The following is a 27,875-nucleotide window of genomic DNA, read 5'->3' as shown; positions in this document are numbered from 1 at the left end:
TGAGTGGAGCCAAACATTTCCTTCTACCCAGCATTCTCCTAATTCCCCAGATAAACAATGGTACCTCACCTGTGTTGGTAGGCCTAGTGCCTGCGACAGGAAACACCTCAAACGCAACATGGACACATACAATTTTTACACTGAAAACCAACGTGTTTTTTGGAAAGTGCCTAGCTATGGATTTTGGTCTCTAGCTCAGCTGTTACCTAGCAAAACCTACCAAACCTGTACATTTTTTAAAACTAGACACCTAGGGGAAACCAGGATTGGGTAACCTGTAGCGCTCTCACCCGGTTCTTTTACCCAGAATCCTTTGCAAACCTCAACATTTGGCAAAAAAAAAAAAAACTTTTTTTCTCACATTTCAATGATAGAAAGTTCTGGAATCTGGGAGGAGCCACAAATTTCCTTCCACCCAGCATTCCCCCAAGTCTCCCAATAAAAATGGTACCTCACTTGTGTGGGTAGGCCCAGTACCAGTGTTAGGAATGGATCACGCAACGGTCAATGTTAGTCCTTTTATGAGGGAAATTGTTGACCCTGGCGTGATCCATTCCTGACGCAGGCACTAGGTACAGGCACTCAAGTGGGGTAGCGTTTTCAGGACAGGTGGGGAAACACTGGGTGGTAGGAATTTTGTGGATCCCAGCATATTCCAGTAGTTTGTGTGACAGAAATGCAAGAATAAAAATAGAGTTTCTATTCAGCATTTCACCTTTGCAGGGTATTCTGGGTAAGGAAACTTTGAGGAATCCACACATCACACCTCAGTGGACTCCCCCGGGTGTCTAGCTTCCAGAAATGTCTGGGTTTGGTAGGTTTCCCTATATGGCCGCCGAGTCCGGGACCAAAAACGCAGGTGCCTGCCTTACAAAACCAGGTTGTTTTGTGGTTGATAATTTTGATGTCTCCACAATACGATTTGGGTGGTGGAATTTGGGGATAAACTAAATTGGGGAGCTCCCAAGAGAGCACTCCCTCTGTGCTTGCCGCCACATGCACCTGCACTCTTGGTGGGGCTAACCCGCTATTGTACCGCTGCACAGACTGTGCTTGCGAAGGGAGAGCAGGACTGTCCTCATCACCTCCTTCAGAATCACTGGAAGAGGAGTTGTCGGAAAAATCACTCCCAGAGTCTGCGCCATTGTACTATCCCACAGATGCTGTCTCAGTATCTGCTGTCTCAGTCTCTGATCCTATGTCAGAACTGTCCTCTATAACCTGAGTTGAGGCTTGAGCAGCAGTCATCCAACAAACCGCCATCTCTGCTACTGGCTAAACTCTCGCTCTAAAACACTAGCCTACGTAGACAGTTACAAAATTGCTGGTGTGTGTGTGTGATGCGTGCAATAGTAAAGGTCAGTCACCTTACCTTCGCTTCTTCCCTCAATCAGCACGTTCTCTCAAACTCAAAAAAACAAAAAAAACACACTATTACTTCACCTTGTCACATACCAATTGTCACAGTCTTTAGTGCCTCTAGCACCCAGTGCAACAATCATTAATGGTGCTCCCACTCCCATGACATCCTCCTTGGATTCCCTCACTAGCACCCAGCAACAATGCCCTTCATCTCTCTATAGCCCCCCTCGTACATACATTTAATTTGTATTATAGCGCAGGTAATGGCTGGCTTTACTAATCCACTCAGCTATTTACCTAAAATACAGATTTGATCTTTGCAGTAGGCATATAAACCTTCGGCGCTATTTTGTGGCAGTTTTGATGCAAAAGGCAGATCCTTTTGTAGCAAAAACAATCACAAGAGTTACTTAACTTTGTTATTGCTGCCTAAAAGCTACAGTTGCAACGCGTTAGTTGAAGTATGTGCATTGCTTTGAAGACGTAAGCTGCAACTACAATAGAACTGGTGGCGAATATGTATATAAAGAGATCACTTGGTTGGGACAGCGTGTGTGTCTTTTGAATGGTGAGCACATTGTCGACCGTTTTTTTTTGTGCTTTTTGTACCAACTTTTGCTGGTGTGATTTACCTGCAATCTAATCTTTTTTCAATAAACAGCAGCCGATGAACCTATCGAGAATAAGTGGTTTTCTGAGTATTTTACCAGCTGGTATTGAATGATGTGCAGCCCTTGGTGTGCGATTTAAATACACCATTTTTCTGGATATATATATATATATCTATCAAACCAAAACCCTTTCAGGGATAGAGCGACGCATAAATTATGCAAAAAACAAAGGAGAACTCTGGGAAGTTCCCAATTTTAGGTGGAGAGCTGCTCTAGTGAGGAGCACCCTGCAACACCAGCGACACTCTAGATTTGCTCACCTCAAATGTCTGCTTATCTAGCAAAGTCTTTAAGCATAGGATTAGCACAGTGCTATCCTCGCCGAGCTAGATAGTGACAAAGTCTTTTGCCATTTGTACAGCAAAATCTTTAAGCATAGGATTTATATAGTGTCATCCTTGCCGAGCTGTAAAATGACAAAAGCCATTTACCACTCCAGGCACAGTATTACAGCTTTGGACTGGTCAAATACCATCCAAGCCAACCTGGAATGAGTAAAGCAACCCCTGATACGTGTTTCGCTCTCATTAGAGCTCTTCAGAGGGGTATAGCTTTGTCCAGACACAAGGGAGCACCCAGTATAAGTCAAACCAAAACCCTTTCAGGGATAGAGCGACGCATAAATTATGCAAAAAACAAAGGAGAACTCTGGGAAGTTCCCAATTTTAGGTGGAGAGCTGCTCTAGTAAGGAGCACCCTGCAACACCAGCGACACTCTAGATTTGCTCACCTCAAATGTCTGCTTATCTAGCAAAGTCTTTAAGCATAGGATTAGCACAGTGCTATCCTCGCCGAGCTAGATAGTGACAAAGTCTTTTGCCATTTGTACAGCAAAATCTTTAAGCATAGGATTGACATAGTGTCATCCTTGCCGAGCTGTAAAATGACAAAAGCCATTTACCACTCCAGAGCAGCTCTCCACCTAAAATTGGGAACTTCCCAGAGTTCTCCTTTGTTTTTTGCATATATATATATAGATAGATCTATATATTTTTTTTTAATAGCTGTAATGTTTCCCTGAGGACTTTAGTGGTCAAACCCCCTCCCCCCCCCCCCCCCCCCCAAGTCAAATCCGTAGTGTCTTGTGGGGTTTCTTGACCCTGGATCGCAGCTTTCGAAAATCTCCCCTTTCAAATGAGGCCTTCCCGAACGGCGGGGAGGCCCGTTTGGACCCATTTTTCCCCCACCGGAACAGGAAGCGGCCTTTCCTCCGCTTCCTGCTCCAGTGGGGAAAATAGATTGCGACGTCAGTGCGCCTCATGACAAAGGGGCAGGTGGGGGAAGACACAGAAGCTTTTCCGTGTCTCACGATGGGGGGTAAATTAAAAAAAAAAAGAAATCCTCTGGTGCAACACACCAGAGGATTTTCCAACCCCCTCCCTGGTGTTGGCCACTGGTCGTGACCCGCACCAGGGAGGTAGTGCGGGCATCGGCCACCAGTGGCAGATGCCCACACTCGAGACGTTAATATGAAAAGTGCTCACTGTAAGCTGCACCCTGCAGGAAACAACTTAAAAAAAAATGTCCCCCTTCTAAAGCTAAAGACAAAATGTTTTTTTTTTTTTTTTTTAAACAAAGGGTGTTTTGTATAATTCTGCTCTCTTACCTATACAATTATGTTATCATATTTTGTTCTACAGTCAGACAAACAGAACAATTCATTAGTTCACTTACTGTTTTCAATAAACATTTCCCTACAAAAAAATCACCCTTTCAAGCTACTGTCTCCAAATAAGGATAAAACAAACACAGGTAACTTGTGACACTGTCCAACATTGCACCTGAGGGTTAGACTAAATGTATAAACCACTGGGCATTTGGTTTCTTGGTTTATGATATCACCAGACGGCCTTGATGGCAATATAGGACCAGAATTGGACGGAGTGTAAAGAGCATAAATTCCATATTGAGTGATAATTAGGACATTTATACCTTAAGTAATGTGGGCATTGCCACACAATATTGACACAATGTTTTGAGCATTAGTATGATCATTTTGTATTAGAAGGGGTGTCAAACATTTGCGTTTTTAGCTCTTGTGATCGCTTGAAGAGCCCTCCAACAATGTCATCAAGAAGCAGCAAGATATGTGGAAAACATACTTATCTCCAGGGCAAGAGGTATCCACAAAGGATGCGAGGGTCGAATGTACAACATCATTACTCTTCTGCTGGACGGAAAAATGAGCAGAAATATGTCCTTTCTGGTTTCCTTCTTGTAACTGTACCATATTTCTTTCACATAAGGAGCTGTCGCCTGCATCTTGACCTACCACTGGGGAAAGACAGAGAAACGTTAGCCACACAATGACATGTACTCCTGATTCATCAGCAGGGCATGTCAGAGGTTTCTTCAGGCATGGTCAAAAATTTCATTTGGGCACTGCGTCAGTTACTAGTTTACAAAATATCTTTCAGAAAAAGAGAAAACAGGTCAGCTCCAGCATCTAGACCCAACCAGTGGAACACGAATGTCAGCTGTTGCTTTATTAAATAACAGGCCAAGCTTGTGTCACAATCTACAAATATATTTTGCAGTACAAACGTTTGGCCCTGAAAAAGCCATCAGTCTGGGAAATAATCACCCTTTGAACCCTCCCCACCAGCTCTGCCTATAACTCAACGTGAAGAACTTATAGAAGGCACCTCATCCAGTAACTTTTTATCTAGGCAAGAGAACATGGAAAGGCATGTTGACAGCTTAGTCCATTTGATTCAAATGAATGTTGATACCCTTAGCCTAAATCTCTGCATTGGATGAGTACTTTGTTTACTTTAAGAATTAGGAAGGATTTCCCAATAAAACCTTTCCTGAAGTTGCAAAATCAACACCGAGGACTGATAGAAGTAATTCTGCCAAAAGGGTATTTAAAAAGGCACTTTTATAATCCAGCAGGATCGCTAAAATTGAGATATATGTGACAATAATAATTAATTTCTTCTTGCCTAATTTCAGACAATCCTCAAGCTTAAATGCACGTAATAACCAGGGTTCTGAATCGAAAAACAGCTAATTATTGTCTCAAATGTAAAGAAACAAACAAAACACATAAAAAGCTAATTGGATAAAGACTTTGGAAATAATTGGTTCCTTATCTTTTCCTGGCCCACTATGGTCAGACACCTAGTCTAGGGCATATTGATTGAAACTGTGTAAAACGCCCAATTTCTACACAGTAGGAAACAAAGCTCAAAACCGTGCAGGGTTGCTTTTGTTACTATTAAGAGGGCATCATGTCTGGAAGTTCAAGTTGGACTGTTCCTATTGGAGGGCGACAAAGGTCGACATGCATTAGGTTGGTTCCTGCCTGTAGTGATACAGTGTGAAAAACCACAGTAATTAACAGTGGTAGAGATTAATTAAAACATTTCCCCTATCACTTGTTTTTTTCTGAATATAAGAGTTACAGAGCTTAAAGTGTTCCATAGATTTACTTACGGGCCCAAACTATTCTACCTATGAATCTTCACAATAGAGACAATGCTGTACATTGGTGTGGTGTTACCATGTATCTGCCCTAGAACCACCTGCTTCAGCAAAGCTTCAGCCACCCCCAACTATGTCTCTGGCTGCCGCTCTCACCTTTCACTTATATAAAGAGCAACTCAAGCCTTTATAAAACGTTCACCTTATTTACAACGTTTTTGAAAATGAGGTAATAAACAAAAGAAATGAGTTCCTCTCTATAATTTCTTGTTCATATTATTTTCTTAATTTATTGAATGTAATCCATTGTAGATACTACAACTTACTTATGAGGAGAGAATGGTTGTTTATGGTAACACGTTTTCTTCAACACCAAGCATGGAATTACAAAAAGCAAAATGATAGCTCTTCTTTCTAATACTACACAGACTAAGTGCATTTTGTTGTGCTATACTACATCGCACCGGTATGGTAATGTAAAATGGATCAGTTTATTTTTATGTACGTAGTCACATGTACTAAATATCTAAAAATATTTCTACAACAGATATGAAAAAAATAAAAATGAAAAAAAAAAACTTTCATCAGACTTTTTATAAATTAGCGGGCACATCCTGAGGCTCGCGAATCCCTTTGAGGGAGCAGTCTGTTCTGTGCTGGAAATATTCCTTTGCTGGTAACCGCTGCCCAGGCCGGAATACTAACCCAAGGGTGAAAAGTTTCAGGAGTTTAGCTCACTGGAAGATTTTTTTGTGGGAGAATGAGGATCTCCTTTTCACATTCTGAGCCTGTCCACACATCTAGGATGATGTGTAAGTTGTACTCATGTGATGCCAAAAGCCGGGAACACGTGGTGATTTTCTGAAGATTCACAGATGCACGGGAGCCTAGATAAAAGTTCTGAGAGACACCCGGTCCCGGTAATTTACTGCTTTCATGAACAGCATTTTCTGACACCTTTGCCAATGTGAATTAGCAGAGCACGACGGAGGCGATTGTGGAAGGAAGAGATTTTGCCTACACATATTTGCAAGGTCGCAGGAGCGGGTATGCTAGTTATGTCGTATGCCATTTTGAGAGAAAAAAACTGAAAGGGCAATAGCCAAACAGGTGCGCAGATGTGTGGGCACGGACTCTACGGCATAGGCACTCAGGTCCACATGCCATCTGTAGCCCCTCTAAACACAAAACTAGGGGAAACCCTATAACCCTAACCTGCCCAGGGTAAATACAACATAAAAAGGCAAAAAATGACAGGTAGGGACAAATTTAGTACTAAGTTATAAGAACAGTCCTTAATTCTGTTACTTCTGGGTTTGTTTCTTTTTCATATTTATTTCCAAAACGAATTTAATATAGCAAAAAGGATCTATGGTGATATAATACAAGACTTAAAACACATTACATAAATACGTGTACACAAAATATTACTCACAATACACAAACCATAAATTACATATACATTTTTTTTTAACAATATAAAAAAAGAGAAAAAAACATCTTGAGGTGGTGCCCTATGTATTAGAAATGTGGTCACTATTATGTCACTCCACATGTGATCCACTGTTATTTGCTAAGGCACTGGGCTTTTTGTGCACTTAACTATCACTAACTTTTGTATTTCTTTCACACAAGCGTGATATCGTGCATCTCAAATCTTTACAATATAGTCCATTAATTAGCAAGCCCAATCCACTTGCAATACAAAGCGGTCAACGCGTTTCGGCCAACTTATTTATGGCCTCATCAGGACTGGAGAAGGGCAATCATAGTTCTGTGTTTGATGTCGCCCTCGTCTTCACCCTCTTCTATGAACTGCTTGTTTTCCGGCTCACCATCTTCCTTCGTCTTGAGCTGCTTGCTGCGCAGCGCTTTCAGTCGCTCTTTTCTGCGCAAAGCTTTTGTGAAAGAAATACACAAGTTAGTGATAGTTAAGTGCACAAAAAGCCAGTGCCTTAGCAAATAACAGATGATCACATGTGGAGTGACATAATAGTGACCACATTTCTAATACATAGGACACCACCTCAAGATGGTTTTTTCTCTTTTTTTTATATTGTTAAAAAAAAATTATATGTAATTTATGGTTTGTGTATTGTGAGTAATATTTTGTGTACACGTATTTATGTAATGTGTTTTAAGTCTTGTATTATATCACCATAGATCCTTTTTGCTATATTAAATTCGTTTTGGAAATAAATATGAAAAAGAAACAAACCCAGAAGTAACAGAATTAAGGACTGTTCTTATAACTTAGTACTAAATTTGTCCCTACCTGTCATTTTTTGCCTTTTTATCTGTAACCCCTCTGGCAGGTTTCCAATCCCTGGGGGCTAAACACAACATGATGATAATGAACAAATTCTAGTCTAAAACAGCATTTGCAAGCGATGCAATGCCACTGCGCAACTCAAGAACACAAAGCACCTTTCCTCGGGCTCCTCTTGTTATCTATAATGTGCGCTGGGCTGCGGTCGTCATGCTGGCTTCTGCTTGTTCTGGCTGGGCCCTCATTCCCAGTTTCCATATCATCTATCCAGGCTCCAAGTAGGGAAGAATCATTCATCGTGTTCATGTAGTCATAAAATCCAGGTATCAGGAAGGTGATTTCCTGGAAAACAAAAGAAAGAATGATTGAAGAGATGAGTAAAGGAGATCATCATGTGTGCTGGGATTTGCTCATACTTAAAAATATGAGTTCATGTGTGGTCAGCAGTCTGGGACCAAGAGAAGAAAATAACAGATCCTTAAGACACAATACAGCCTGGGTTCTGCTTACACTTCACGATGCATGACTTTTGAGTTTCATTTTTAGACTCTATTCTCATCAATAAAAAACAAGGTATGATAAAAAAGGACTGTAGTCTGAAATATCGAATCCCAAGTATGGTCAGGTCCAGTGCTTAATTTGTAAATACAAAGGTGCCGGTGCCCAAAGCCCTCCTCTTAAACATGCGGCCGCTTTGGTTAAATGTGTGAACATGGAATATCGAGGCAGCATAATCCTGAAACCATCTCGGGCCGCTTCAATCCATATAAAGCCACTCGTTGCCCCTTCTGTCGCGGCGCGAGCCGAGCGTTCGGCACAAGCCGCGCGTTCAGCTCAGGCCGCGCTTCGCGTTCAAAAGACGCGGCGCGCCCCGAGCCTTTCCTGCACCCTACGAGGCCCCAGAGCTTACTTGGGGCCTCGCTCTGTTCTCTCCCTCCGTTTCTATTAGTATCTCCTAACCCCTCTTACCTGTTGTGGCTTCTTTCTTCTTTCTTCTGTCTTCTTTCTTTTTGGGTCTGTTTTTTGCACTTTCCTTTATGTCTTTTCCCCTTCCCAGGTTACCCTTGTCTTCCCAGCATTCCTCCTTCCCTATTCTCTATGGTTTCTATCCTATTCTATTCTATCTACTTTTCCCTATCCAAGATGGTGTCCTTTTTCTTCCTGTGGGTCACTTCCTGTTTTATGGTATTTAAGGGTGGTTTTTTCTTCTCTTCATTGCGCTGCAACACTCTCTGTTCAGATGGTGTCCTCGCTCCTGATTTCCTAGCCTTTGGTTCTGGAATTCGCCATTTCTGTGTTATTTACGTCAGTTCTTTTTGATTCCTGTTCCTCTGTTCTTGTTTTCAGGAATCCTCTGTGAATCTTCTCTTGGAGGTTTTTTCCCCTTCTTCTGAAGGGGTTTTTTCCCTCTGGCGCTACTTTCTTTAGGTCACGGTCTGTTCTTGGCGTTCCATTGCCTACAGCACCGTGGCTACCAGAAAGAGCCGCCCCTTTTTGGGCCAAAGCCGAACCCTCAAGATCCACGCCTCAAGATCTGCAAACTCCAGGCGCAAGCAGCACGTGAGTCGTGACAGATTGCAGCGCCAAACCATTCCGACGTCTTCTAACACCATGGAAGACACTGTGGTAGCAGCTGCAGATCCGGATCATTCTCTCCTGACGACAATTCAACAACAAGCTCAAGAAATACAACAACTACGTAGTGAGAATGCTGCATTGCGACAGGCTTTGGCTTTCCGTAGTGGTGACGTTCCGACGCTCTCCGCCTCTACCCATCGTTTTTCTGGGGAGCCAACCCAACTGCGTGAGTTCCTTGATTCCTTAACAGTTTACTTCGCCTTCCGACCCACCCAGTTCTCCCAAGACAGAACAAAAGTGGGATATCTCATCAGTGCCTTATCCGGTCCTGCCTTGGCCTGGGCAACCCCGATGGTATCATCTAACGATCCGGTATTGTCGGACTATTCGGCCTTCGTGAATCGCTTCAAGCAGATGTTTAGTCGTCCAGGATTGGAGGCTTCAGCGGAAGAAGCCTTATGCGATATTCATCAAGGCTCACAAGATGTCCTTCAATACATAACACGCTTTCGTCAGCTAGCAGCAGAGACCACCTGGGTGGAACGTACTTTGGTGACTTTGTTTCGTAGAGGACTCAAAGAGGAAATAAAGGATGAACTAGTACATTCCACCAGAGTGGAAGATCTTCGTGGCCTGATGGATCAAGCCCTTTCCATCGAGTATCGCCTTCAGGAACGGAGAGCAGAGAAGAGAAAGAGTAGAGGGTCTTTCCAACCGAGCACTTCACGAGCTTTTCCGCATCGTTCTGAGGAACCTCGCCCTCCTGTCAGAGACATCGAAGGAGAACCCATGCAGGTGGATACAACTCGAGGCCCTCTCTCCGCTAGCGAACGAGAAGATAGACGAAAGAAGGGGTTGTGTTTGTACTGCGGTTCTGCCGGCCACATGCTTCGTACCTGTCCAGTACGTCCTTCAAGGCTATCGGGAAACGCCACTTCCCATCCTCTGTAAGAAGGGAGGGGACGGGATTAGCAGCTATACCTTCCATCAGTTCCTTTAATGACAATACTACATCCTTGTTCATTGTACCAGTCATGTTACAATTACCTGATGGCCGTCAAGAGAAAACTATGGCACTACTAGATTGTGGAGCTAGTGGAATTTATATGGATAAGAAGTGGGCCACTACTCAACAAATTCCTATACAACCTAAGGAGATTCCCGAACAAGTACACACGGTGGACGGATCCTTGATATCATCGGGTCCAGTTGATACTACTACCCTGTTGCTGAGTTTACAGATCGGTAACCATCAGGAACACATCTCCTTTGACCTTATAACTTCCCCCAATCATACCATCATTCTGGGAATCCCGTGGTTCATTGGACATAACCCATATGTGAACTGGGCTACCCGGACGGTTTCCTTGTCCTCACAGTTCTGTCACGAACACTGTTTTGCTTCTGACAAGTATTGGTCACCCAAGAGATCAATAATCACGGAAGGTACTACCGGTTCGACCATCAATACAGTCCAAGGAGTTCCTGAACACTATTTGGAGTTTCAAGACGTATTCCAAAAACCCTCCAGACTAGTGTTACCTCCACATCGAGATTATGATTGTGCTATTCCCTTGGAACCTGGCACTATCGTTCCTTTTGGAAGGATGTACTCCCTCACGGAAACTGAAAAGGAAGTACTAAAGGAGTACTTGGAAGAACATATTCAAAGTGGTCTTATTGTTCCATCGTCTTCTCCGGCCGGGGCTCCCCTCTTTTTCGTGCCCAAGAAGACAAAGGATCTTCGCCCTTGCCTGGATTTTAGAGGCCTGAATAAGATAACTATTAAGGATCGATATCCTTTGCCTCTCATTAGGGACATTTTAGAGGCAGTCAGAGGGGCCCAACGGTTTACCAAACTAGATCTACGGGGAGCCTACCACCTTTTACGCATTAAAGAAGGAGATGAGTGGAAAACGGCCTTTAGGACTCCATTTGGTCACTTTGAATACAGAGTAATGCCCTTTGGTCTTACTAATGCCCCCGCAATCTTTCAGAGATTTATGGACTCTGTGTTTTCTGATCTCCTGAATCAGACAGTTGTCATCTACCTAGATGATATTCTTATTTATTCTAGAAATCCCGAACTCCATTCTTTCCATGTGAAACAAGTCCTTCAACGACTCCGGGCACATCAACTATTTTGCAAACCCGAGAAGTGTGAGTTTGACAAGACGGAAGTCAAATATCTGGGTTATCATTTAAGTCCCACAGGCGTAGCTATGGATCCAGAAAAAGTACAAGCTATTCTAGATTGGCCTTCTCCATCTTCTATTAAAGAAACACAATGTTTTCTAGGATTAGCGAATTTCTATCGGCAATTCATCGCAGACTTTGCAAAACAAACTAGCCATATAACTCACACTTTAAAGAAGGAAAGTCTAACTAAAGGGTTTGTCTGGACTAAAGATGCCGAAACAGCCTTTCAGGACTTAAAGAAAGCATTCACGCAAGCTCCCATTTTAAGACATCCTGATACCAACAAACAATTTATTGTCGTCACCGATGCTTCTGAAAAGGCCATTGGAGCCGTCCTACTCCAACAACAGGAGGATGATGGGCTTGAACATCCTGTTTTCTATCTGTCTCATATACTCTCTATTGCAGAACAACATTACTCAGTACTAGAAAGAGAATTGTTGGCTCTGAAAACAGCTTGTATAGAATGGAGACAATTCCTGATGGGTTCCAAGGAACCCTTTGAAGTGAGAACAGACCATCGAAACTTACAATGCTTACGAAATTTCGTATGCCAAAATAGTCGTCAAGCTCGTTGGGCCTTCTTCTTCAGCCAGTATGATTTTTACATTACACATATTCCTGGCTCCCAGAACATTCTGGCTGATGCTCTGTCGCGTCGTTATCCAGATTGTACACCTGCTCCAGCTCAACATCTACTGGAACCTAATAAGATCATTGGGGTAGCTCAGTCTTTTCTGGAGGAGGTACAACGAGAATACTCCAATCTATCTGATGACGAAGTAGAGAACTTAAGGCCTCTATTACACAAGAGACAAGGCTACTATTATTATCAAGATCTGTTATTCATCCCTACTAACAGAGTTAGAGAAAAGGCATTACAAATGTGTCATGATTCACCGGTTGCTGGTCATAGAGGCATTAAGGCCACACAAGAACTGCTATCACGATTTTTCTGGTGGCCTACTTGGAAACTGGATATTGAAACATACGTTCAGGCGTGTCCCACATGCGCTCAAGTCAAGATTCCCCGAACCAGACCTGCAGGATTACTCCAGCCCTTGCCGGTTCCGCCAACTCCATGGCACACCATCTCTACTGATTTTATGTGTCGTTACCACCTTCTGCAGGAAACCGGGTAATCATGGTCACTGTGGACTCTTTTACTAAGATGGCTCATTTCACTGCTCTGAAAAAACTTCCTACATCCCAAGAACTAAGCCAGATATTCATCGACCACATTTTCCGTCTTCATGGACTTCCTCATACCATTATATCTGATAGAGGACCTCAGTACATTTCCCGGTTTTGGAGGTATTTTTGCAAGACACTTAATATCAATAGAGCTCTATCATCGGGCTTCCATCCCCAGACCAATGGACAGACAGAGCGTCTGAATCAAGGCCTTGAACAATACCTTCGTTGTTTTTCCAACTCTACTCAAAGCAACTGGAGCACTTATCTTCCTCTTGCTGAATTCTCTTACAATAATTCAGTCCATAGTGCCTCCAAGACCACTCCTTTTTTCTGTTCTTATGGTTTTCATCCTACCTCTTTTCCTACTTTTTCTCGGTCTCCCACTCCCTTGCCCGCTATTACTTATTTTTCCAACCGCCTTCTACAAATCCATAGACTGATTCGATCCAATCTTTTACACACCAAACGATATATGAAGAAAGTAGCAGACAAGAAACGTAGGACCACTCCGGACTACCATCCACAAGATAAAGTTTGGCTTTCTTCTAAATTCTTACTCTCACGTCTCTCTCAGAACAAGTTCACACCTCGCTACTACGGCCCTTTCCGTATTCTCCAGTTGCTTAATCCTGTCACTGTCCGTCTTCACTTGCCTCACACGTGGAAGATTCATCCAGTCTTCCATGTCTCCCAACTCAAACCTTATGTGCCTGATCCTTATTCCCGTCAGTTTTCCTGTCCTCCTCCTGTCTTAGTGGATGATGTTCCTGAATATGAGGTTCAGGAAATTTGTGACTCCCGACTTTTTCACAAACGTCTGCAGTATCTGATTCATTGGAAGGGTTATCCTCTCAGTGAATGTTCTTGGGAAGATGCATCTTCTGTTCATGCTCCCCTTCTGATTCAGCGCTTTCACCGTTTATTTCCTTTCAAACCAGGACCTTTGGGAGGGGGGCCTACTGTCGCGCCGCACCGCGCGGCGCGAGCCGAGCCTTCGGCACAAGCCGCGCGTTCAGCTCGGGCCGCGCTTCGCGTTCAAAAGACGCGGCGCGCCCCGAGCCTTTCCTGCACCCTACGAGGCCCCAGAGCTTACTTGGGGCCTCGCTCTGTTCTCTCCCTCCGTTTCTATTAGTATCTCCTAACCCCTCTTACCTGTTGTGGCTTCTTTCTTCTTTCTTCTGTCTTCTTTCTTTTTGGGTCTGTTTTTTGCACTTTCCTTTATGTCTTTTCCCCTTCCCAGGTTACCCTTGTCTTCCCAGCATTCCTCCTTCCCTATTCTCTATGGTTTCTATCCTATTCTATCTACTTTTCCCTATCCAAGATGGTGTCCTTTTTCTTCCTGTGGGTCACTTCCTGTTTTATGGTATTTAAGGGTGGTTTTTTCTTCTCTTCATTGCGCTGCAACACTCTCTGTTCAGATGGTGTCCTCGCTCCTGATTTCCTAGCCTTTGGTTCTGGAATTCGCCATTTCTGTGTTATTTACGTCAGTTCTTTTTGATTCCTGTTCCTCTGTTCTTGTTTTCAGGAATCCTCTGTGAATCTTCTCTTGGAGGTTTTTTCCCCTTCTTCTGAAGGGGTTTTTTCCCTCTGGCGCTACTTTCTTTAGGTCACGGTCTGTTCTTGGCGTTCCATTGCCTACAGCACCGTGGCTACCAGAAAGAGCCGCCCCTTTTTGGGCCAAAGCCGAACCCTCAAGATCCACGCCTCAAGATCTGCAAACTCCAGGCGCAAGCAGCACGTGAGTCGTGACACCTTCAGCTCACTCTTGCAGCTTTTTACTTTCTCTTTCTGTGACGCTTTCATTTTTCCCTTCATCCGTCTTTCCTATATGTCTCTTTTGCTCGCAGCAAATGCTTGAGGCATAAGAATAAGCCCTGGCCCTCAAAAATAAGTGCCAGTGCTCAGCACCGGAAACAACAATCACAAATTAAGCACTGGTCGGGTCACAATATTGTAACCACAATATTGAGGAATAAAATATTCAACAGGTTAGTACACATAGGGAAATAAGGATTTACCATTCTTAAATCAACATCTACGTACCTTGAAGATATACAGATCAGCAAGATACATATATGTGAAGTTAGTAAAAAAAAATATATATAGGTAGCCGATTCGGTCAGACACCGCTACAGTATTCAAATCGGTATGCATTGGCAGTGTGATTACTGCTGGGCCCTGCATCACCACGTGCCTGGGTCTCAGTAAATGTCATTGTTTTTTTTTCCAGTTAAGTCATTTGAGGTTTTACTCACCCTTGTGCAGTCTTTGGGGTGCCTGCAGTGGCTGTGGTTTTGGATCTCGTACAAGCTCGTAAGGTAGGTTGGAATCGAGCATTACCTACAGAGTGCATACTCTTCTACATTTTAACAGTTCTTCTGAAATTGCTGGTGGCACTGGATGAGCCACTGTCCTTTTGTCCGGGTGCCTTTTTCTCTGTTGTCTTTTGCCCTCCTATCGTCCATTGGGTCTTGCACCTTTGGTCCAGGTATCTCCTGGAGTGTCATTGCTTCCTCTAATTCTGTAAAATAACAAATTTTATGCTGGTATTCGAAGGCTAGGCCAAAGGGGTATGTCCAGCTATATTTAATGCATTCCTGCCATAGTTTATTGGTTGAAATTGTTGGCGGGGAAGCAGGGTCGCAGGAGTGACGTCTTGGTAGCGTGAACATTTTAAATTGAATGAGTGTAATTTGGTCAGGATATCCCAGGGTCGAGCTTTTTCTCCTGTTGGGGGTCTTCCCACCCTGTGCACTCTAATTTGATCTTCAACTGAGAGTTGCATAGTATTTCCGTTAAAAGTCCTATTCCAAAGGCCTCTAGATCTTGCCCTCCATCCCTTCCTCTAGGCCTCATATTCAAATGTTTCTCTCCAGGATCTATTTTCCAAATCTTCGATTTACATGACGGAAGCCTGAAGTTGCATTTGTAGAAACTGTGTTTGGTTCTCCAGCTATTCTGCATGTTAGTTGAGTTCACGAGCCTTAGATTCCAAATCAAGGACTTTTGTGCCTACAGAATCCACAAACTTGTGAGGGGGATCTGTTAACTTATCAAAGTGAAAATTGACACATGATCTTACATCAATCCAATTTCGCAACATAGGCAGATACCAGTAGAGTGTAAACTGAGTAGGTATTGAGCATTTTATGCCACATTATTTATGTGTTTGTAGAGGTTGAGATGCTTGATGAGAATGAAAAACCATTTATAGCATTCAATATTGGTTGGAGTGCATTCCAGGATGTAGGTAGAGTCAAGTCAGATGTAATTACTCAGACAACTTTCCAGAAATTTGTAGTACATGTTGAAGACATATGAAGCTAATATGCAAACGTGAGCTAATCCCTTTGTCAAAAGGCAGTTTTATAGACCTCTCGCTACATCTACTGCAAACCGTTTGTTAGGAAAGAGACAGATCAGTTTAATACCATAGGTTCAAGACTCGTGCATCTTTCAAGTTTTCCAGTAGGGTATAGAGGTTGGCTGTCACAGATATTCCTGATAGGCCCATCAGTGCGAGCTGTCAGGAATCCTCATTATTGAGGACGGGCAAGGTAGCATGAATAATTTGCAGAATTACTGTTTCAGTGCCACAGCCTGCTCAAAACCCAGACTGAATGTCTGAGGGGCTATTACTACTGAATAACTGTTTGAGTTTATTGTTGACACAGCTTTGAGACCCTTAGCAACAAAGGGTAGGCCTTTGACATGGGGAAATTGTTTGGGTCTTCTGCACCAACGTGGATCTCTCTAGAAGCAAAGAAACCTGACCTACTTTTAGGCAGTTCATGAGTTCCACTTGGGTAATGAAAGCTAAATTGGTCCTATAGGGTTTTCTTTAGCAAGAGTAACAGGACTGCTGATGGAGAAATAATTGTGATGAAAAACAAGGGAACACATTCATAACTGTGCATTCATTTCAAGACAAAATCTCCTTATATAATGTCAAGGCAGTGGATGAAATTGCAAGAAAAGAGGTCAACGCCATCTTGGATTGGGAACCTGAGATAACAAACATTGATAAGACAAACCATCTTGGAAGGGCACACATTTAAGGCAAACCATGATACTGCCTTCAGGAGAATTGAGAGGAAGAACCCTGCCTGCCAGTTGTCCAGGTTAGTGCTCCTCAACTCAAGACACTGGAATGGATCATGTGGAACAGCCCTCTGAAAGTGGGCTGCACAGATGCCAACAATGACAGTGGCACTGGAGAAGGCACCACGCCCAGCAGTGTGCACGAGGTCTAGAGACATGCTGCTTTTTCAATTAACATGCAGCTCAACAAACATGTCACTGATTAAAATCCTTGTGCTGTATCTCGGGAATAGGATTAACTATAAAATAATTAAACAACTATTTTTCATAGTTATTAAAAATCCAATTCAATGGTGAAGTTGGATTTTTAATCGATATTATGAGCCCAGCAGAAAGGTGGGGTCTGTGAGCATCTTTTTCGACAATACAGTGACAAATCCTGATTGAGTGTCAAACCCTGTCTGACAGCTCTGCTGGGTTCACACACAAAACTTGGGACACACTTGAAAGAAAGGAAAAAGGATATCCACTGTCTGGTTGCTAAAGTAACCTAAACCTGTTTTTGTCCTTCCAGAATCTGTCTCTGGGTTTTACATATAATTCTTCGGCACACTTCAAAGAAAAGGAACAGGATGCCAAGACAATTCTTATGCATCGACTGACTGGTTGCAGGAAAATCCTACTTTTGTCCTACCAAACCTCTGTCTGTAGGTCTGTTGTGGGTACAGTAACCTCATCAATCTGGATTTTGGCGTTACATGAGGGAAAACACTAGGATTACCATAATACAATCCCTCCATTCACCCCCAGCCTTAGGAGCCCAAGTTTAGAGTGACCAAAGACTTTTATCATCTTGAAAATACCCAGATGGGCAGCGTTGGTTATGTGAATTTGTTAGGGTGTGCCTAGAAGTCATTGCCACCCACTAGCTTGTGCAAGGCATAAATGTTGAATCTCCAGGCACCCACATCAGTACACTGTTGGACCTGAGGAAGAACAGAAGAAGACTGGACCTCCTGTCTGTGACATGAGGAGTACCGAAGGACTGGGCCGCTCCCTCTTGTACCCAGGACAAAGAGGAGGACTCCAAAGGTCATCTGACTGACCTATGTGGCTATGAGAGACAAGCTACAAGAGAACTTTTTTGCAACTGCCCAGCTGACCAATGGCAACTGGACCTCGACTTGACCCATATGCAAATCAGTCTTGAACCTGTACCTCATGGAAACAGTCCAGCCCGAACCGCCAGTCCAGGTCCTCCCTGGACCGGAAACAAGCATCCTGGGACCGGTTTCAGGGTAGCACCCTTCATCAGCCAGGCTAGCTTCAATCCAGTGGCATAGTGAGCCCGGGACCCACGTCTGGGCATACCCGTCGCACTTATGGCGGCAAAATCAAAGGAAAACACAAATGATGGACGGAATCCGGAACCAATCAAACATTCACCCCCAGTCACAGATCTGGGTTTAATCCATTGTTCTTTTGCTCACCATGCCACCCTAGTTTAGACCCAGCCATATGCAAATCAGTCATGACCCTGTTCCTCATGGGAACAGTTCAGCCCGAACTGCCAGGCCAGGTCCTCCCTGGACCGGAAACAAGCATCCAGATGGATTAGCTCAGGTTAATTTAGTGACTTTGATGGTTCACCATGACAAGGGTTGTGATTATTCCTTGAGGTGGGTTAGTCACACCAGGTAGGGAAAGCTATTTTCTACTTATCATCCTCTTTTATACCCAAAAAAAAATTAACACAAAGCAAATCAAGTTAAGTAAATATGTGAAATCCTGGTACAGATTCCAAAATGTGTTTAATCAGAGGTGAAGTATACAAATCCCTGAGTGCAATTTGATGTAACCCTCTACATTCAATTCAGATTCTAAGATCTCAGTCTTTGAATCAAACACAGAGGTTTATTAGCTGGAGAGGAGGAACACATAATCACTCTATTTTGCAAACAATCCTATAAATAAGTCTTATGTATCTCATTTTTATTCTCCAAAAGAGAATAAATGTGCCCAAAGGGATTTACTGCACAATGTTAAACGGTTATTTCTCAATCATATGCCCTACATGGGTGAAGTGAGCAGGCCCCAGACTTGACAAAAACTGTGGTATATGCCTGATACTGAGGAGGCACTGACGAGCTTTCCCATAATTAAATTTGAGGTGGCGACAGAATCTTTCACCTCTTCTCCTGAACCAGAATCAGATCATGACAAAACTGAAATTAGAGCATCATTGTTGTGTTAGCTAGACTGATGTACGGATAATGCCTCTTTAGCCACAGGATTCCAAAACTCACAACATCATTAGGAGAAGCTATTAAATCAACACAATGATTCTTCAGTATGTCTCCAAAAGAAACCTCCGGTGGTAGAGAAGCATATCTTATTGACCCTGAAGGCAATGGCATACCGTCGACAGTCTGGACTATCTCCGGTATTTCTACCTTTCTACGGAATTACATTTTATGAGCACAATCATGTACAAAGGCATTACACATACTCAAAAAAGTAGTAGTGCTGGAACATTAATAGTCTTCCCTTCTTCAATTTTCAAGATTATAAATAAGACAAATAAATGACTGTCAGAACCACTCATGGAAGATCCAGTAGAAAGGAGATAGTGTACAACTTCTTCCTTCACTTTCTCATATACTTCATTGTTACTTAAATCTTTGAGAGTATGGGACACATGAATCATATGCGCAGAATCACCACAAAAAAGACCAGCTTTTCGGTGGCATTCCTGTCCTTCCTCGGTCAAAAGACCTTTAATAATTCTCTTTTGCAAAGATTTTCTGGTCTACTTAATGAGCGGGTCTTGGTCAAAACTGAAAAGACTCCTTTCTTTCACTGTCTTATCCAGCAGTCTGTTTTCAGTTAACTAAGCTAAACCAATACGTTCATAAAATGAAGTAGAATAAGGAGAACAAACCAACTCATCATAAAATCTCGGTTCCATCCATGACAAAATAACAGTGTTTTAATTCTCTCAATAAATGTAGCTTCAAGACAGCAAAAATGAGTCACATAGTTCAACACATCCATTCCACTTTGCTGGATATTACATAACTCTTCCTCAGCAGGACGTTCCAAATCAGAATGTTCAGACATTTCCTCAGAAGCAAGTAACTACACATTAGAACACTCCAGACAAAGATACTAGGCTGAGACCAAAGGAGCAGCCCAAGTCAATGCAGGTCATGTGAGACAAGTAATTAAACATACCCTCCTTTCTTAGTCTCCACTCAACTGTGCACAGTGGAAAACAAAATGCACTATAACAGAGAAGCCAGGAATTCTCTGAACTTTATTGAATCCTCATAAAAAAGGCACTTAAATTGGCTACTGAAATTTTAACAAACTTTAATGCTAAGGCTGAATTCTCAACGGGATGTTGCTGTACTTTTTGTGGCAGATCCTGAGAAGGATCCATAGTACATTTAAATCAAATGAGTTGTGGGGGCGTGGCCTGGCCTGCCGGAAAGATGGCCGTCACTCAGTGAGGCTCTGCCTGGCTTAGGGCCTGTTTTGTACATTTCTCCTGGTGGAGTGGCTGATCGAGCGCTTGAGTCGCGCTGCAGGTATTTGGAGACCTTGGTGACTAACATGGATCCGGCGACCAGTGTCGTGGAGCGTGGGTCTGGGGCCGGGCCCTGGGTCGCCGGTCTCCCTTTGGGGGTCCCCCATCTGGGACTTGTGTGCATGCCCTTGCGGGGGGCTCTGAGCTAAGATTGGATTTTCTAGATTAGTGCCTTGTGTGTGCCTATATAGCGGCCTGGTGCCTTCCTTTTGCCTTGCTGGACGGTGCTGACGGGCCCTCTGACACTTCTGAGGTGGCATTCGGGAGCGAGGGTTTTCTGGACTGCTGCTTCGTCGTTCTATTGTTGGCAGATCATTGGTGGCACCGACATGGTGAGCGTGAACAACTTCTGCAAATGGAGCAAGTCTTAGAGGTTATTTGAAACAAGAGTGAAGACTTGGAGGCGCAGTCGCAGCATAATAACATCTGCATAATAGGCCTGCCAGAGACTACTGATATGGGTCGTATGGAGGACTTTGTGGAGGGCTCTCTGACCTTTTTTCTGGGGAACTCTCTCGGCTGTTGGTAGTTGAGAGGGCCCATAGATCCCTGGGACCTCACCCCCCCGCCTGGAACCCCTCCGCGTCCCATCATTGCCCGCCTGCTGAACTATCTGGATAGATATACCATTCTCAGGCTGGCCCAGGAGCGACGACCTGTGATCTACAAGAATTATGAACTCAACTTCTTTCCTGACTACACTCCTGACGTGCAAGCTGTGCGGCGTGCCTTTCTACCGGTCAAGCGCACGTTGAGCCAGACCAATGCGAGGTTTTCACTGTTATACCCCACCAAACTTAAGGTGCAACATGATGGGGAACTACTGTTCTTCATTGATCCGAAGCAGGCGGCCAAATTCGCTAAATCGGTGCCTAAGCGATTGGAAGCTTCGGGCCTTGAGTGTCCTCAGTCTGAGCGAGCTGCCTTGAGTGACAATGACTGACTGGCAGGAGATTAGAGGCTGGGGAGACTTCATTGTGATTGCTGGGGTTTCACATGATATGCTCCTTTTTTGTCTATGGCTGCTCTGCCGTTCTGCTTTGCTGTTTGGCCCTTTCACCCTTCTCCCCCACTCCTGATTGGATGGTGGGTTGAATGGCCTGGCCTACGCCTGTGGGATGAGTCCTGGTTCTAGTACTCGTATTGTAAATGGGTTTCTGGTTGTTATAGGGGGGTGGTACTTTGCTTTGACCCGTTTTGGGGGTGGGGGGGGGGGGGTCGGTGGGGGCTGGGGAAGTTTGCATTCGGTTTTGCTTTTTTCCTATTTTTCCTTTCCTTTCCCCTCTACTTCATTTACTGTTGGCGGGCAGGTTGGGGCACTGTGGAGGCGACTCCCTTTTGCTGAGAGATTGCGATTGGCTCGAGTAAGAGGACAGCCATTCGCTGTCTTACTTGGAATGTGCGTGGGTTGAATGATGGTCACAAGGCACGCCTCATGTCCGCTTATGTTAAAAGTCATGAAATAGATATCTGCATGCTTCAGGAGACACATTTGGTTGCTTCTACGCAGGACAGGCTGGCTGGGTCGGGGAATTCCAGTGCTCTGTGTTTTAGCACTTTGCACGTGGGGTGGCGATCTTGCTGCGTAAAAGGTTGCAGTGGCGCACTCAGAAAGTTGTAGTTGATCCTAACGGTCGCTATGTTGTGTTGAGCAGCACATTGCTGGACAGAGCTTGCAGACTTGTTTCTGTATATGGCCCTAACACGGATGAGTGAGTTTTTTCACAAGCTGTGGCGTTTGGTGGAGTTGGTGGGCAGTGGCTCGGTGATCTGGGGTGGCGACTTTAACGTGATTTTGGACCCCGCAGCGGATCATGAGAGTGTGGCTAGGGTGCAACATGTTGCGGCCGCCAGGGCCCTGCACTCTGTGATGGATGATGATGCTTTGGTAGATCTGTGGAGGGTGAGGTATGGTACTGCCAGAGAGGGCTTGTGTGTTAACTATGCGCACAGTAGCTGGTCCAGTATAGACCGCTGGTTTGACACGAGGGACGTGGAGCTCTGGACTCGTTCGGTGGATCACCTGCCTCGCACTCTGTCAGATCACTCGCCAGTTTGGCTGGTGCTAGAGGTGCCCTGTGGGTTGGAGTGCACTTTTTTGTGGCGGCTGCTGCACAGGGCGCTTTGGGACAGGGTATTCCGTGAAGAGATTCGTGAGCCGTACTCCATTTCTTTGCCGACAATAGTGGGTCTGTGAGCTCAGCTCGTACCTTGTGGGAGGCATTTAAGGTGGTCATTCGTGGAGTGTGTCGCTCGAAGCAGCATGGTGTGTTGAAGGCGCTGGGCCGCGAGCTGGCAGATCCGGAGGGGCAGATAGCAGATCTGGAGCGGCGATTGGTGGCGGACTGGTCCGGTACTTGCGGAGTGCAGTGTCCTTGTATGAGGAAGGCCTCTCTCTGTAAGATTTGCTTTTTGGGACGGAACGCTAGGGTGCGGCAATATGGTGAAGGGGCGAGGGCTGGTCGTACATTGGCGAACATGCTGCGCAGACCATGGGCCAGCAGCTATGTTAGTGAGATTGACGGCCTGGGGGTGAGCGTCTGGTCGGGACGCAGGATGTTATGCAGGCTTTCCCCCAATTCTTTGCGAGTTTGTATACGGAGCCGACGGGGTTGGATGCTGCTGCGGTTCAGGCTTATTTCTCTGATATGACTCTCCTCTGGTTAGACGATGCTCATCGTGCTTATTTCGACGCCCCTTTTTCGGTAGAGGAGGTTGCTGCGGCGATTCGTAGTTTGCCGAGTGACAAATCACCAGGGCTGGACGGTTTGACTCCCGCGTTCTATAAAGAGTACTCCGATATTCTTGCACCTTATCTTTTAGAGGCGTACGCGGAGTCCATGGAGACCGGGATCCTTCCTACCTCACTTCGCGAGGCCTTAATTGTCACAATCCTTAAACCTGGCAAGGACCCGTACAGCTGTGACTCGTATCGTCCGCTTTCTATGATCAATATAGATAACAAGGTTTTGGCCAAAATGATTGCAGTGCAGTTACAGCCGTTGCTTCCGAAGCTGGTGCTTCCGGATCAGTCTGGGTTTGTGCAGGTAGATCCACATCCCATAATTTGCGCACGTTTTTTGCAGTAGCGGGGAGCCATGGGGATCGAGGAGGAAGCGGCTGCGGTGTTCTTGGATGCTACTAAGGCCTTCGATTCTTTGGCATGGGATTACATGTTTGAGTTGCTCGTAAAAGTGGATACTGAGTGCTCGCTTTGTGAAATTGATCCGATTGTTGCATTCTTCCCTCACTGCCAGGCTGCGTCTAAACGGGTCTATTTCTGACTCTTTCCCAGTCGCCCGCGGAACTCGCCAGGGGTGCCCTTTGTCCCCGTTACTCTTCGCTGTCGCAATGGAGCCTCTTGCGGCATGGCTACTCCACCACCATAGAGATAAGGGTCTGCCGTTTAGGCAGCGGCCTATTTTGATATCCATGTATGTTGAGGATATTGTGCTGTATGTTCATGAGCCGCGCAACAATTTGGACATTCTGTTGGATGAAATAGTGCGCTTTGGTTCCTTTTCTGGGATTACGATTAATTGGTCCAAGTCTGTGGTGTTGCCTTTATCTGCCGGAATTTCCCCTCCAGGGAACCCAATTGAATGAGCGGATGGTCCAGTTCTTTATTGGGGAGTCTGGCTGAGCTGCGATGTAGAAACCCTCTGGCTGAAACAACAAGTGATGGACGGAATGCTGAACATTGTCAAACACTCACCCCCAGTCATAGATCTGGGTTTAATCCATTGTTCTTTTGCTCACCATGCCACCCCAGTTTGGACCCAGCCATATGCAAATCAGTCTTGACCCTGTTCCTCATGGGAACAGTCCAGACTGAACTGCAAAGCCAGGTCCTCACTGGACCGGAAACAAGCATCCTGGGACCGGTTTCGGGGTTTCACCCCTCATCAGCCAGGCTAGCTTGAATCCAGTGGCATGGGAAGCACGGGACCCACGTCTGGGCATACCCTTCCCACTTAGGGCGACAAAGCAAAAACAACAAGTGATGGACGGAATGCTGAACATTGTCAAACACTCACCCCCAGTCATAGATCTGGGTTTAATCCATCGTTCTTTTGCTCACCATGCCACCCCAGTTTGGACCCAGCCATATGCAAATCAGTCTTGACCCTGTTCCTCATGGGAACAGTCCAGACTGAACTGCAAAGCCAGGTCCTCACTGGACCGGAAACAAGCATCCTGGGACCGGTTTCGGGGTTTCACCCCTCATCAGCCAGGCTAGCTTGAATCCAGTGGCATGGGAAGCACGGGACCCACGTCTGGGCATACCCTTCCCACTTAGGGCGACAAAGCAAAAACAACAAGTGATGGACGGAATGCTGAACATTGTCAAACACTCACCCCCAGTCATAGATCTGGGTTTAATCCATCGTTCTTTTGCTCACCATGCCACCCCAGTTTGGACCCAGCCATATGCAAATCAGTCTTGACCCTGTTCCTCATGGGAACAGTCCAGACTGAACTGCAAAGCCAGGTCCTCACTGGACCGGAAATAAAGCATCCTGGGACCGGTTTCGGGGTTTCACCCCTCATCAGCCAGGCTAGCTTGAATCCAGTGGCATGGGAAGCACGGGACCCACGTCTGGGCATACCCTTCTCACTTAGGGCGACAAAGCAAAAACAACAAGTGATGGACGGAATGCTGAACATTGTCAAACACTCACCCCCAGTCATAGATCTGGGTTTAATCCATCGTTCTTTTGATCACCATGCCACCCCAGTTTGGACCCAGCCATATGCAAATCAGTCTTGACCCTGTTCCTCAACATTCCGTCCATCACTTGTTGTTTTTGCTTTGTCGCCCTAAGTGGGAAGGGTATGCCCAGACGTGGGTCCCGTGCTTCCCATGCCACTGGATTCAAGCTAGCCTGGCTGATGAGGGGTGAAACCCCGAAACCGGTCCCAGGATGCTTGTTTCCAGTCCAGGGAAGACCTGGCCTAGCAGTTCGGGCTGGACTGTTCCCATGGGGAACAGGGTCAAGACTGATTTGCATATGGCTGGGTCCAAACTGGAATGGCATGGGCAGCAAAAAAACGATGGATTTAGGCCCAGATCACTGTACTGGGGGTGAATGTTTGACAATGTTCAACATTCCGTCCATCAATTGTTTTTGCTTTGTCGCCCTAAGTGGGAAGGGTATGCCCAGACGTGGGTCCCGTGCTTCCCATGCCACTGGATTCAAGCTAGCCTGGCTGATGAGGGGTGAAACCCCGAAACCGGTCCCAGGATGCTTGTTTCCAGTCCAGGGAAGACCTGGCCTAGCAGTTCGGGCTGGACTGTTCCCATGGGGAACAGGGTCAAGACTGATTTGCATATGGCTGGGTCCAAATTGGAATGGCATGGGCAGCAAAAAAACGATGGATTTAGGCCCAGATCACTGTACTGGGGGTGAATGTTTGACAATGTTCAACATTCCGTCCATCACTTGTTGTTTTTGCTTTGTCGCCCTAAGTGGGAAGGGTATGCCCAGACGTGGGTCCCGTGCTTCCCATGCCACTGGATTCAAGCTAGCCTGGCTGATGAGGGGTGAAACCCTGAAACCGGTCCCAGGATGCTTGTTTCCAGTCCAGGGAAGACCTGGCCTAGCAGTTCGGGCTGGACTGTTCCCATGGGGAACAGGGTCAAGACTGATTTGCATATGGCTGGGTCCAAACTGGAATGGCATGGGCAGCAAAAAAACGATGGATTTAGGCCCAGATCACTGTACTGGGGGCGAATGTTTGACAATGTTCAACATTCCGTCCATCACTTGTTGTTTTTGCTTTGTCGCCCTAAGTGGGAAGGGTATGCCCAGACGTGGGTCCCGTGCTTCCCATGCCACTGGATTCAAGCTAGCCTGGCTGATGAGGGGTGAAACCCCGAAACCGGTCCCAGGATGCTTGTTTCCAGTCCAGGGAAGACCTGGCCTAGCAGTTCGGGCTGGACTGTTCCCATGGGGAACAGGGTCAAGACTGATTTGCATATGGCTGGGTCCAAACTGGAATGGCATGGGCAGCAAAAAAACGATGGATTTAGGCCCAGATCACTGTACTGGGGGTGAATGTTTGACAATGTTCAACATTCCGTCCATCACTTGTTGTTTTTGCTTTGTCGCCCTAAGTGGGAAGGGTATGCCCAGACGTGGGTCCCGTGCTTCCCATGCCACTGGATTCAAGCTAGCCTGGCTGATGAGGGGTGAAACCCCGAAACCGGTCCCAGGATGCTTGTTTCCAGTCCAGGGAAGACCTGGCCTAGCAGTTCGGGCTGGACTGTTCCCATGGGGAACAGGGTCAAGACTGATTTGCATATGGCTGGGTCCAAACTGGAATGGCATGGGCAGCAAAAAAACGATGGATTTAGGCCCAGATCACTGTACTGGGGGTGAATGTTTGACAATGTTCAACATTCCGTCCATCACTTGTTGTTTTTGCTTTGAAACCCTCTGGCTGACCAATTATGGTAAGGCACTATTGTGGTTGGAAGGGAAAGTTGATGCGTGGCGCTCGTTACCACTCTCGCTGATTGGGCGTATTGCCATTGCAAAAATGGTAATCTTGCCAAAATTTCTGTATCTGTTTGTTAATCTCCCTCTCCCACCTGCGGCGAGCTTTCTGCGACGTCTCCATTCTGCTCTGATACGATTGGTTTGTGACAGTGGGTAGCCTCGTATTGCCTGGGAGAAGCTGACGCTACCATTTGAACTGGGTGGCCTTGCTGCCCTAGATCTGGAGCTCTATTATTGTGCTCAGGTGCATTTTGCGTATTACTGGTTGCAGCCGGTCCGATATCTGCCACATCTTGCGCCTGAGAGTGATTCGGTGTGACTGGACGATTTGACCCGAGTTCTGGGTAATCTCTCCCGGCCTCAAACAGGGACATTGACATGGTGACGTGCACCGCTCTGGCCTGGACGGCGCTGCTGCACCGCTCTGGGGCGAGCTCTGCCTTTGCTCCTTCGCTACCAGTTCTTTCGGTTGCGGACCTTGAGATGTTCCACGATAGGCAGCTGCGCAACTTTCTCCAGGATTCAAGTTTAACTGAATTTGGTGACTGGTTTGTGAATGGGCGATTGATCTCCCCTGGAGATGCGCTATAAGGTGGACGCGCTACTGCATTGCAGCGGCTGTACATGCTGCATGTCTGCGCAATGCTGTGAGGGCGATTCTCTGGACTTACGGAACTTCCATTGGAGTGTCAGGCCTTGGAGATGCTGTGCTGCGCTCAGACGCCGCGTAAACTTATTACTAAATTGTATAACTGTGTGCAGGAGCAGAGGGGTGACCTTGGTGTGTCTGCTAGAGTGCGATGGGAGGTGGATGTGGGTGAGCCTATATCTGAGCAGGTGTGGCGAAGATGCTGTGCGCACATGAGAGCTTTGTGACCCAATTATAGGCTCCGCCTGATTCACTTCAAGTTTCTGCACCGCCTATATTATACCCCTAGCGGTCCCTGCTCGATGGGCCTGCGTGCGGATGCATGCTGTGAAAGGTGCAGTGCGCCCAAAGCTGTTTTTTTTTACATCTTGCGTGGGAGTGCGCCGAGATA

At 45.6% G+C, this 27,875-nt stretch overlaps 1 protein-coding gene across 10 annotated transcripts in view; it reads right to left on the bottom strand.

Annotated features, from left to right (window-relative positions):
- The window catches only part of PASK (PAS domain containing serine/threonine kinase), a 1,088,660-nt gene that overhangs the window by 752,703 nt on the left and 308,082 nt on the right, over positions 1-27,875 (bottom strand). For all 10 annotated transcript variants that reach the window (XM_069213654.1, XM_069213650.1, XM_069213651.1 and 7 more), the window contains 2 exons: positions 7,887-8,070; positions 4,136-4,307 (listed from right to left, as the gene is read on the bottom strand). In XM_069213654.1, coding sequence (XP_069069755.1) covers positions 4,136-4,307; positions 7,887-8,070 — 356 coding nt within the window. The remainder of the gene's footprint in view (positions 1-4,135; positions 4,308-7,886; positions 8,071-27,875) is intronic.

Source organism: Pleurodeles waltl, chromosome 11 (assembly GCF_031143425.1).
Source record: "Pleurodeles waltl isolate 20211129_DDA chromosome 11, aPleWal1.hap1.20221129, whole genome shotgun sequence".
Taxonomy (NCBI): Eukaryota; Metazoa; Chordata; class Amphibia; order Caudata; family Salamandridae; genus Pleurodeles; species Pleurodeles waltl.
This window is presented reverse-complemented; position numbering and strand designations above follow the sequence as displayed.